The sequence below is a fragment of the Echinops telfairi genome, unplaced genomic scaffold (genome assembly GCF_000313985.2).
Source record: "Echinops telfairi isolate 266 unplaced genomic scaffold, ASM31398v2 ScPeMD7_7412;HRSCAF=8450, whole genome shotgun sequence".
Taxonomy (NCBI): Eukaryota; Metazoa; Chordata; class Mammalia; order Afrosoricida; family Tenrecidae; genus Echinops; species Echinops telfairi.
The window spans coordinates 10267019-10278248 of NW_022111312.1; the positions used below are offsets into that span (position 1 = coordinate 10267019).

General features: G+C 53.9%; 1 protein-coding gene across 1 annotated transcript in view; it reads left to right on the top strand.

Annotated features, from left to right (window-relative positions):
• The window catches only part of UNC119B (unc-119 lipid binding chaperone B), a 12014-nt gene extending 2054 nt beyond the window's left edge, over positions 1–9960 (top strand). The window contains exons 2-6 of the mRNA XM_045296711.1: positions 197–358; positions 2650–2763; positions 5872–5980; positions 6059–6231; positions 6866–9960. Coding sequence (XP_045152646.1) covers positions 197–358; positions 2650–2763; positions 5872–5980; positions 6059–6231; positions 6866–6978 — 671 coding nt within the window. The 3' untranslated portion in view covers positions 6979–9960. The remainder of the gene's footprint in view (positions 1–196; positions 359–2649; positions 2764–5871; positions 5981–6058; positions 6232–6865) is intronic.
• The last annotated feature ends 1270 nt before the right edge of the window (positions 9961–11230 follow it).

The window sequence follows — 11230 nt, forward strand, 5'->3', positions numbered from 1 at the left end:
GGGCCGAGCGGGGAAGGGGCTCCCCTGGACCGCCGCCACGGCCCCCGGGTCCCGCCACCACAGGCTGCGCCCGTGCCTGGCCGGTTCCCCATCTCATCTGGACCTGATTTGGGAGGGGCCCTCTGCACCCAGCCGCTGGCCAGAACCCCCTAATGAGTGAGCCCCTTGCCCCGCAGGCTGTAACGCCCCAGCCCAGCCATCGTAAGGTTCGCGGGCATCCAGACCCCTTGCCACCGGCCACCACCCCGGCTTCCGCGGACCCCTGCCCTGCCGAAGCTCCGACCTGCTCCCTCTCCTCCCCTGCAGCCTGGGGGGTGGCTCCTCCCATCTGTCCCCAGCATTGCCCCTTTGTGCACAGGTGAGCTCTGCTTTCTTCAAAACGCAGTGCCGGGCGTTTTCTGCACATGTACAGCCCTGCCGCATTACAGAATGATGATAAAGTTTCCGTTCGTGCACAAAACCTGGAAATGCGAGGCCTGCTTTTCACATGCATCCTCGTGCCTTGAGCATTGTGTAAGGGTTCAGGATCGTGGTTTGCATGAAAGGCAACCATCCAGAACCTCTCCTTTGCTTTAGGGAAAGGTGGGAAGAAGTTCATAGGCCTCATCCTGCTTTTTCTATTCCCTCTTGCTTTTTCTGTTCTCTTCCAGTACCTTGATGCCCTTTATTTTGCTGCTGTTCCCTCCAGGAGTTTGCAGGTTCCTGCAGGTTAGACCTAGTTGGCCCTACCCAGGCCCCCAAAGTCGCCCTGATGGACCCAAGGCTGCTGTAGTGTGTCATCTACGGTGTTGCTTTAAATAGTCTGTTCAAGGGTGCCCAGTGAGCTGGTGGCAGCTCCAGTGACTTTAGGGATGGGGGTCTGGACCTTGGTCCAGCCCACCTGGAAGGGTAGTCCCCTCATCAAATGGTTTTAATTTGTCTCTGGGTGTTTTGCTGCCCCCATGCTCCTACTCTGAGAGTGGCCTCGCAGGCCTGGGTGTATCTTTAGCAAAAGCTGCTTCTGTTCTGCCCCAGTTTACGCTTGAGGCTCTGACGCACGGAAGTGCTCAGCATCCGCCTTCTCTCACCTTGTGCTCCCTCCAGATCCCAAGGGCAGGGCAGGGTGAGGGCAACAGAGTCCCGCAGGTGCTCATGTCTAGGCTGGGGATGGAGGCTAAAGCCAACCTGTGCAGCTCTGGATAAGAGGGCAAGCACTCCTGCTCCAGGTCAGCCCCCACCCACACCCCCAGGGCCGGCAACTTTCTTCCTCCTCTTCTTGTCTGTGCCCTTCAGCAAGCTGCTTATTTGAAGGGCCCTAAAGGTGCAGAAGCCATCCGGTGGCTTTGTGGTTACGCTGCTAACAGCAAGGTCAGCAGTTTGAAACCGCCAGGTCAAAGCCACCGGCCTCTGGGAGGGAGATAGATAAGGCTGTCCCCTGTGGTGAAGACTGGGTCTTGGAGACGCTCTAGGGCCACTATTGAGTCAGAATGGACTTGACAGCAGAGGACTTGGGTTTTCTGGTTTTATGGCTGCCTCTGTGCTCTAAGTTCAGCGTGGAGAAGCTTTGGCAGAAGCCATATATGGCTCGCACAGCCTAAAATGTTTCTATTCTGGCCCATTCCAGAAAAAGTATGCGATCACCTAGTTCCTAGTAGCAGCACATTATCCATTGTTGGGTGCTGTTGAGTTGGGTTTCGACCCCTAGCAACGCCCTGTGACAGTAGGACTGCCCGGTAGGGTTTCCCAGGCTGTGGTTTTTATAGGAAATGACCAGGTCTTTCCCGTACAGAGCTTCAGGGTAGGTTTGAATTGGCACCTTGTTGGTTGGCAGCTGAGCGTTTAACTGTGGTGCTGCAAAGGGGCTTCTGTATTACTACCAGAGTGGGAGGAGTAAGCCCACTGCTATCCAGTCAACCACAACCCCTTAAGTAGACCCTTCCCCATAGGATTTGTGAGGCTGTAAACCTTTATGGAAACAGACAGCCTCACCTTTCTCCTGTGGAACAGCTGTGGGTTCAAACCGACAGCCTTTCAGTCGGCAGCTGAGTGTGTCACCACTGCGCCCCTCCCACTCGCTGCCATTGGTGCAATTCACAGGGCCCTTGCAGGACAGTAGAACTGCCCCTGTGAGTTTCCAAGACTCACTCTTTATGGGGGTAGAAAGCCCCATCTTTCTTGAGGTGACTTGGACCTTGGAGCGGCTAGTGGTTTTGAACTACCAATGTATGGCCACCCAGTGTGTAACGGCTATGCTACCAGGGCTCCTGCAGCACCCACAGGGCGTCAATATTATCCATTAGGTCAGAGCAAATGTTCTTAAAGAGATTTTTAAAAATCCGTTCTGTTGTTACAAGTTTACAGTGTGTTTTGTGGTATTTCCAAAGAAAAAAGTTCCCATTGCTATCTCTGTTGCCAAGATACCAGAATCTAAAACAGAACGTTCAAGTCATCACATTCCAGCCCTAGTCCAGGTTCTATTTTCCCTCTCCCGGTCCTATAATTCTCTTCCTGCCACTTTCGATTGGGGCCGCCAGGAGGTATTTCATATGAACCGTATAAGAAAGGACCGGACTTCAGGTCAACACTTGAGAAGTAGTGGACTAACAAATAAAACATTTGGAGACTTTAATATCCTTGGTCCTGGCTCTCTTTCTCCCCCCCTCCCCCCAGATTATTTATGTAAACCAGAAGACAACGTCTACAGTATTGACTTCACCCGCTTCAAAATTCGAGATCTGGAGACGGGGACGGTGCTTTTTGAGATTGCCAAACCTTGCGTTGCAGGTAGGCCCCAGCATGTAGCCCTTGCCTGACCATGGGAGCCAAAGGCCTGGGGCCCCCTTCTGTGTGCCGCTGTGTGTCATGTCAGTGGTTCTGCTGTGTCCAGTCCAGGCGCCACCATCTCCCAAGATCTGGTGCTCAGAGAGGCCTCCTCCTGGTCCCATGGGAACGACGGACGGCTGGGTGTCTATTCTCTGCCGGTCACCGCAGTACACGTAGGACAAACGCATCGGCTCTAAGAGGAACTGCTGTCCCTCCACTTTACTGATAGGGAACGCAGGGCCCAGACTTTTGCTGGTGCTCCACTTAGGAAAGGAATGCTTGAAAATAAACCATGTTGAAGACCGCCCCAGAGCCTTGAGTCCCAGGGACATTCTGGAAGGGTGGCCCTGAGATGTCCAGTCGTGCCCTGCCCCCTTTCTCATTCTGTTCACTTTAAGTCTCTCCTCAGATTTCTCTCATTCCTCACAGGAGCACAGAGCCCCAGTCCATGACCTCAGCCACTCCTGTGCCCTCAGTGGATACTCCCTGTGCTTGGAGGGTCTTCCAGAGGAATTACTCCTGGCTCTGTAGTGACCTCCAGAGGCTTTGGAGCTCATCACGGGAGAGTTAGCGCCCCCTGGAGCTAGTCGATTAGTAGGACACCAGCACAGATAGCCTTCGGAGTATCAACTTGTAATCACTTTTTTCTTTTTTTTTAAACAAAGCTGTTCTCCTGTGCTTTGCTACTTAGAAATAGATAGCCTGACAATTTGATAAGGCAGGTCTCACTGTCTCAAACAAGTTGAAAGATGTTCCCACAGCCTCGGTTCAGTTTACCTGCAGAGCCCGAGTCCCCCCCTCCACCCGGTGCTCTCCGACCAAGGTGGCTGAAGGCTCAGGCTCATGGGGGAGGTTCAGGGCCAGCTGCCTTCCTGTGCCTGGTGTCATGCCCCTCAGTCCCATGTCCTCACATTTGGATGTTTTAAGGACCCTGGGGCTACCATAGGTGTGTGGCCAGACTGGGCTCAGAGTCCTCATTGTCTCTCCAGAGGGTCAAGTCTAGATCCTGTAAGGTGCCTCCCCCACCCCCACCCCACCCCCTGTCCCAAGGGGTCCCAATGTGCTGGGAGGGTGGTGGGCAGGGGGTAGGGGACCAGGACTAAGAGGCTTGTGGGAGAATCCAGGACTAGCCAGGCCACCCGGGAAGCACAGTACCCCAAGGCTGCAGGCCAGGGTCTTTCCCCTTCAGTCATTGTTTGTCATCACTACCTGTCAGAAGTTTACACACTCCTTGACGGATCCCTTTGACTGTTTTCTACTGTAATAGTCTTGTCCTTCTGTTAACACTTGTGTTCGGTCAAAAACCAAGCTGGTCTACATAGTATGAGGAGGCCCCAAAAGGGCATGGCAGGTGTCAACTAAGTCCACATGAAAGAAGCACAGCAGCCTGTGTGACCCAAGGATTGGAAATAAATCCAAATCTGAAAGGGAATGATACCAGAATTTAAATTGTGAACTCTGGTTTGCAGAAGGCTATGGATAACAGTGGACGCCCAAAATCCATTTGTAGGGTCCACTCCTAGATTAAGCCTCAGGTGAGCCCTCTCTGACCATAGTCTAGGAATATGATTAGCCTACCTATCAGAGAACATAGTAAAATTAGTTACGGCAGATGTAGTTAGGTTACAGTGTAATGTAATTTGATCACCCTTTTGTCCCATTTAAAGGTTTCAGTTTTAAGGGGGAAAGTGAAGGGAAAATATGTGATCAGTCTGGTGAACCCTCTCTGCCCATAGACCGGGATGCGAACAGCCCCGTCACCATGCACAGTGCATTGGAAAGTGAAGATGCAGTTAGGTTGACATTTGACTTGATTTCCCTTTTATGACCCATTTTAAATTTGTTTTCATTTTTGATGTCTTCAGCGTTTCTCTTGAGGTTGTTCTCTGTTTTACTTATTGTAGTTAGTTTTTCTGTATATGAAATCCAGGATAGGTAAATCCATAGAGAGAGTAACTGAGTTAATGGTTTCTTGGGAGCGTGGCAGTGGACTTGGGGGGGGGAATGGAGAACTAATAACAAAGAAGAAAATGTTTCAAAATTGACTGTGGTCATGATTGTACGATTCTTGATATGATTGAACTATATTGAATTATGATATGCAGATTATGTGCCAAAAAACCCCACTTCCATCTAGTCGATTCTGAACCTATATAGAGTTTCAGAGACTACAAAGTTTTTTGGGACCAGACAGCCTCATCTTTCTCTCGCATATGTGAATTAAGCTCTACTTACTATCATCATTTTCCTTTTTTGAGATGAAAGCTCTAGACATGAGAGGTTAGGTGAGTTGCTCAAGTGGTGGCAGCCTAGAGCAGTCTGCGAGCCCCACAGGGGCAGTTCCGCCCTGTCTCACGGGGTCGCTGTGAGTTGGATCCGCTCATTGGTAGTCAGTTGCTTTGTTTGGTGGTGCAGGATGGAAGCCCAGAGAGTCCTAATGCGGAGCAGGTTTCTTCAAGCTTCATATGCCCTCTCCATGTTGCATGGTGACAACTTGCACCGCCGGGGAGAACCCTGACTCCTTAGTTAAAACTATGTGTGAGGGTAGACACTGTTCTAGATACTGATAACAGGCAAGGGGCTGGGAGGTTGGGAGCCAAAAGGCCCTCTTAGAACTTATTTATAGTGCAATGTGAGAAAATTCTTTGTTGTTGACAATTCCAGGGTGATGACTGAGTGTTTTTATTTCCTTAGATATTTTATATGTTAAAAGATGTTTTCTGGGGGAAAAGCGAGGCAAGGCAGATAGAATGAGAAGAGAATGGAGTTTTTTACAAATTTTTTGAAGCCCCGTAAAGACCATATCTATCGGGGTGAAATCCACCTGTGCTCCAGGCTTTACCCGTAGGGCACGGCCCCTCACGCCCCATGCACCAATTTTGTAACAGGCCAACAGTGTTTCTGAACTGGCCTCAAGTTAGGTAGTCCTCCAGTTAGGGTTCCCTATCTGGGTACCCTTTCCTTAACCTCTCTGGGCCTCGGGGTGGCGTGCGGCCCGGGGTCTGGCATCTAAGGCCTTGGAATGGTGTCTGTGGCTGGGCTGTGCTTATGCTTCCGTGTGCTCTTCAGACCAGGAGGACGACGATGAGGAGGGTGGAGACGTGGATATCAGTGCTGGCAGGTTCGTCCGCTATCAGTTCACACCGGCGTTTCTCCGCCTCCGCACTGTTGGAGCCACGTGAGTGCCAGATGTCTCAGGGGAGTGAGGTGTTGGGTGGGCTCCCAGCCAAGCAGCCGACAGAGAATTGTCTTGCAGAGTGGAGTTCACAGTGGGGGACAAACCTGTGTCAAACTTCCGGATGATTGAGCGGCACTATTTCCGGGAGCGCCTGCTGAAGAACTTTGATTTTGATTTTGGCTTCTGCATCCCCAGTAGTCGGAACAGCTGCGAGCACATCTACGAGTTCCCCCAGCTCTCCGAGGATGTCAGTACGTGTCCCCGAGCCTCAGGGCAGAGCACCCGCCCGCCTGGGCATCTGATGGTGACACGGTGGCCTTTGTCCCCGAGATGAGCAGAGGGGCGGCCTGGATTGGGCCTCCGGGCAGCTTTGCCTTCTGTAGTCCCTGTAGCTGTCTGCGGGGGGTGGGGGTGGGAGGTGGGGGTACTCGCACCCCTCCGGGGAGAAGGCTGGTGTGTGTAGCACAGAAGTGGGAAGGAAGGGACCAGATTCGAGGAAGAAGAGGCTTCACCGACATCACATCTGTGACACGAGAGCCAAGTTGGTGGGCTCAGCAGAGCCCCGCAGTCAGGGAGCTGCCATGGACCCTGCTGCACTGCCTGAGAACCGGGCTGGACAAGGTTGAGGCGGCCCGCCAGAGAGTGGGGTACAACCTCAGTGGCATTTAAGCTCATGTTCACTCTGGGAGCCTCCAGTTAGTCACCTCTGCTCCCCGCTTCCCTAGGGAGGGCCGTGCCCTGTGCTGGCATTATCCTGCAGGGTAGTCGGGCCTTCTCCAGAAGCACCAGCTGGCGTGCGAGAGGGGTAGGAAGTCGTGTTTCCCACGGAGCCCAGGGCAGGCAGACTCACACACACTGTTTTTGTCTTTTTTTCCTGACTTGTAGTTCGACTGATGATTGAACACCCTTATGAGACCCGCTCCGACAGCTTCTATTTTGTCGACAACAAGTTGATAATGCACAACAAAGCAGACTATGCTTATAACGGGGGCCAGTGACTGCTGGGGGCCCAAGGGGAGGTGCAGCGCTGCGGCCACGAGCTCCTGGCGCTCACAGGTGCTAGAAGCTGCTACTCTCAACACACATCTGGAACCCAGCTCGGGAAGCCAAGGCCGTCCCCATGCTGCACGCAGGGAGGTGTGCTGCGCAGCTGCCTTCTCTCCCCAGGGCTCCCTCTGTCCTTCCCCTGGACCTGTAGGTCGCAGAGGTACCATAGCAAAGTCAGAGATTAGGGTAAGGCTCCTGGAATCCAGATCACAAGGACAGTGTCCCTTCCGGGTGGCCTGTTGGAGGACAGTGCCAGCTGGGCCATTCGCCGGGAGCAGCTCATCTCATGGTTCCAGGTGCAGAGGGAGCCCTGTTGGGCACCTCAAGAGCCCGTCCTCAGCTGTTGCCCCATCATTCCCAGATGGAAGGAGCTGGTGCCAGGAGGGTGAAGTTGGATCCTGGCATATATGGTGACTCAGGCTCCACTCCCAGCGCCTTCCGGGCAAGCCAGTCCTTGGATGAACAGAGGTACCAACCTGGCAGTGCCTTCCTGTCCCCGGTGGGGAGGGGACAGCTTGCCGTCTGGAGCAGCTCCGGAAACCAAGGAGGACCCTCTGGAGATGAGGGGTCTGTCTTGCTCATGGAACATCCGGGTCTTCTGAGGCTCCAGTAGGCCTCGCATTTGTTTCTTTTGTCTTTTCTAATTCCAGACTTCTCTTTGGAGGTTTTATGAAACATTGGTGGCATTGCCACACAGGTGAGGTGCAGTTGGACTTGTGTCACGCTTCCAGGTTGCCGGGGCTGGGCCCAGCCAGCTCCTGATGGACTGGATGGTCATCGAGCCACTGGTGTGGCCTGGTTCATGGGCCTTTCCCAGGGCCCTGTTGGGAAAACCTGCGCATGTCCTATTTAGAGGGCTTTCCTGTCTTGCCTTTGGCCTGAAGCAGCTGCTGGGATCATCCTGGAAGGCCCAGTGTAAGCAGAGCCCATTCTAGTCCCTCAGAGCTGGCCTGCTGGACCAGGCATGTGGACAGAGCAAAGACGCTGAGGCAGCCTGTTCCAGAGAAGTGTTCTTGAAAAAGTGCCCCTGTGTATCCTGGAAGCTCCTTTTATCCCCAGGCTTAGGGGTCAGGCTCCCCACCTCAGCTCCTGGGGGTGGGGGGTTGGGGGGGGTTCTTTTGCACTGATAGACAGGTGTCAGTGGGTAGGTCTGGAGGTGTGGTAGCTGTCACTGTGGACTGTCCCACTTACCAAGGTGTTTGGCAGGAAGGCTGTGTGGCCCCTTCACCGACCCCTGCTGTCCTCTGCATGGATTCCAGGGCTGAGCATATTTGAACTTGGCCCGGGGCCCTGGACTGTGTCCGCCCTGAGCTAGCAGCTCTTGTGTGTGCTTGGGCAGAGACTGTGGCCTAACAGAGGCTGCTGCTTGCCAGGCTGGATGGCTTTTAGAATGGGGTTGACTCTATCCAGGTGCCTTGTGTGCACTCTGCCCTACGCATGTGCTGCAGGGGAGGTGGCGTGGCCACCGCCTCTCCTGGGCTGTGGAGACAGCAGCACTGTCTCCTCGCCCTGTGTCATGGAGCCTCACCCTGAGTCCTGGGCTCCCTCGGTCCCTCTGTCCATGTGGCCTGGAAGTGTGCCCCAGGGCAGACTGCCACGAGATCTGAGTGGGATTCTTTCTCCACAGAGTCCGCTCTAGTAAGGCCAGGGGGCAGGAGGAGAGGTGGAGTCGGCCTGAGGAGGGCGTGTTCCCTCCCTCCTTAGCTGCAGGCCCACCAAGACATAGTCTGCCCAGTAGGACAGGGACTTGACTTGCTGCTCCCTAGGTCTGGTGTCTGAGTCTGGCCACCGCTCAGGAAATCTCGAGAAGAAGGGTTACCACTCAAGCTGCCCGTGGGAGTTGGAAATGCCTGTTTCTGTGCCTGATCCAGGGAACACGTTGGAAGTCACCCTTTCTGAATGGAAGGGAGCTGAGAATCAGGGTCTGTGTTATCACAGCAGCCGGACTGCTGATAGCAGGTTATCTTTTCATGATGTCACAGTTGAGGGAGCCTTGCACCCCCCTAGAGCTTGCGTCTTGAGAAGCCCCCGGGTGGTGCTTTCCAGAGCTTGGCAGGTCAGGCCCCCTTGCTAGTTTTGTCTGATTCCTGCCCTTGCTCTATCGAACCTTTGCCTGAGATGCCCTCCCCACTTCTCCCAAGGAGACCCTGGTTGGTGGTCTCTACATGTGGAAGGGCGAACAGAAAGGAGGACGGGGAGTTGTGGGCGTGTGGGAGAGGATCTTGCCAAATGTGTTTGCTCGAAGCCGTCTCATAGGCTAGGGCCATGTGCCTCCTGAAAACACACTCACTGTAGAGCCATCCAGTTCGCAGGCCCCCACTCCCCACTGCCACTGTGTCCATTCTGGCTTGTAGTGGCCCTTATAGTGCTTTGGGGAAGCAATTAGGTAGTTGTCACCCTGTGCTTCCAGTTGAGGAGGGACTCATCTATGGCATGGATTCGATGGGCTGCATCTGACACACATCTGGGGGCATGCCTTTGTGTGTCCTGCTGCCCTGGTGGTCAGTTACTGGCATTGGTGGGTTTGCCCCGGGGACTGCCCTAAAACTCAGTGTCCAGACTCCTTGCCAGCTGGGAGGCCGCCATGGCGTGGAGGGCGCTGTGTACCTGGGGTGGAGCCCAGGCTCTGTCGTTCACATTCCACGTCCCAGAACATCTCAGTCACGGCAGGACCGGCGGTGGACGGACCCTTGTCCTACCAAGGATCACACACAGTCATTGACGTGGTGGAAATCTATTTTTCTCCCTGTAAATCTATTTTTCACAGAATTTAATGCACATCAATGACCTGATCTGTCATCCTTGTCCCCACTCCCCAAGGTCCTCATTCCACTGTGCTCTCTCTGTATGTCCAAAGTGAACCTGGAAATTTCTTTGTATAAGATGTTATTTTGCCACAAGAAAACCAGAATAAAGGAATGATTTTCTCAGTATCCGCAGGCTCCTGCCTCCTCACTGCGTTGGGGTGGGAGTGGGCGGGCTAGGGGAGACCAGACGGCTGGGCTCCAAGATTGCATTTTGGCTGCGGTGTGGCCCTCCGAGTAGTTTCATGAGGAGCTGGTTTCCTAGGTGATGGGGAAACACATGTGGGTTTGGCGTTTAACGTGTTTTCTCACATTTTGCTTGCTGGGCTTTGAAAATGAACGTCCTACACGTAACATGACCCCATCACAGGAAGTTCCCTCCCCTAGTGATGAGGTCTCGGCCTTAATGGAAGATACACTTTCAGTATCAAATTTCCATCCATCACAAGGCAAGTGTAAAATACGAGTCTGACCAGGGTGGTCAGTGCACTCAGACGTCTCCCCCCAAACCTGATGTGCTCCCGCGGCCTCCTTTCTCAGGGAGAGTCCCTTGTTGTATTTTAAAATGTGTGTGGAGACTGGCTCTTGCCTGTAGCTCCAGGAAGGCCAGCCCAAAGGGTTTTGCTGCATCTCCAGACTACTCTAGGAAGTGGAGCTTTCCTGAAGACAGGATCTCCGGATTGTGGGTCTGCACTGATGACAGGTGCCTGGCTGAGTTGGTGGGGCACAAGGAAGTCCGATGAACATCAGCAGACGTCCAGCTGCTGAGAAAAGCTGCCCTGACCAGGGAGCTAGGAATGAGTGCGTGGCTGGGATAGGGGACTAGCGTGGAAGGGACGCAGCTGGCCCACTCCGGTGCCATCCCAGCCTGGGAGGAAAGAAATCTCTGACCCATTTCTTGGGCTTAAGTACTAGACACAGAGCCTGGCAAAGCCCTACCTCTCTGACAAAGCTGGCAGCTGACTGGGAGAGACAAATCACCAGGGATGCTAAGTACCATGGGTGAAATGAAATAACGATGGGAAGGAGCGTGCATGGGCGTGCATTCCAGACCCGGGAACCATGACTGCAAGGCCCACGGACGGGGAGAAGCTGGAGGGGCAGAGGAACGGAGCAAGGGTACTTAGTGGCAGGAATCGCGTGGGCCGAGCAGCCAGGGGCCAGGTCACGTGGTACTTTTGGTCCACGGAATATGATTTTAAGTGCGATGGGGCAGTTTCCGAAGGGTTCGAAGCCCTTGGCTGCTATCTTGTTTAAGAAGATAACGATCCCTGTGGTCCAGAGAGGGACTCTATCCTTGCCTTTGTCCCATTCCGCATTTTTTTTAATGGGCCCCGGGCAGGGGCGGATACGGGCCGGTGAATCTCAGACGCCCGGAGGGCAGCGGGAGGGGGGCGGG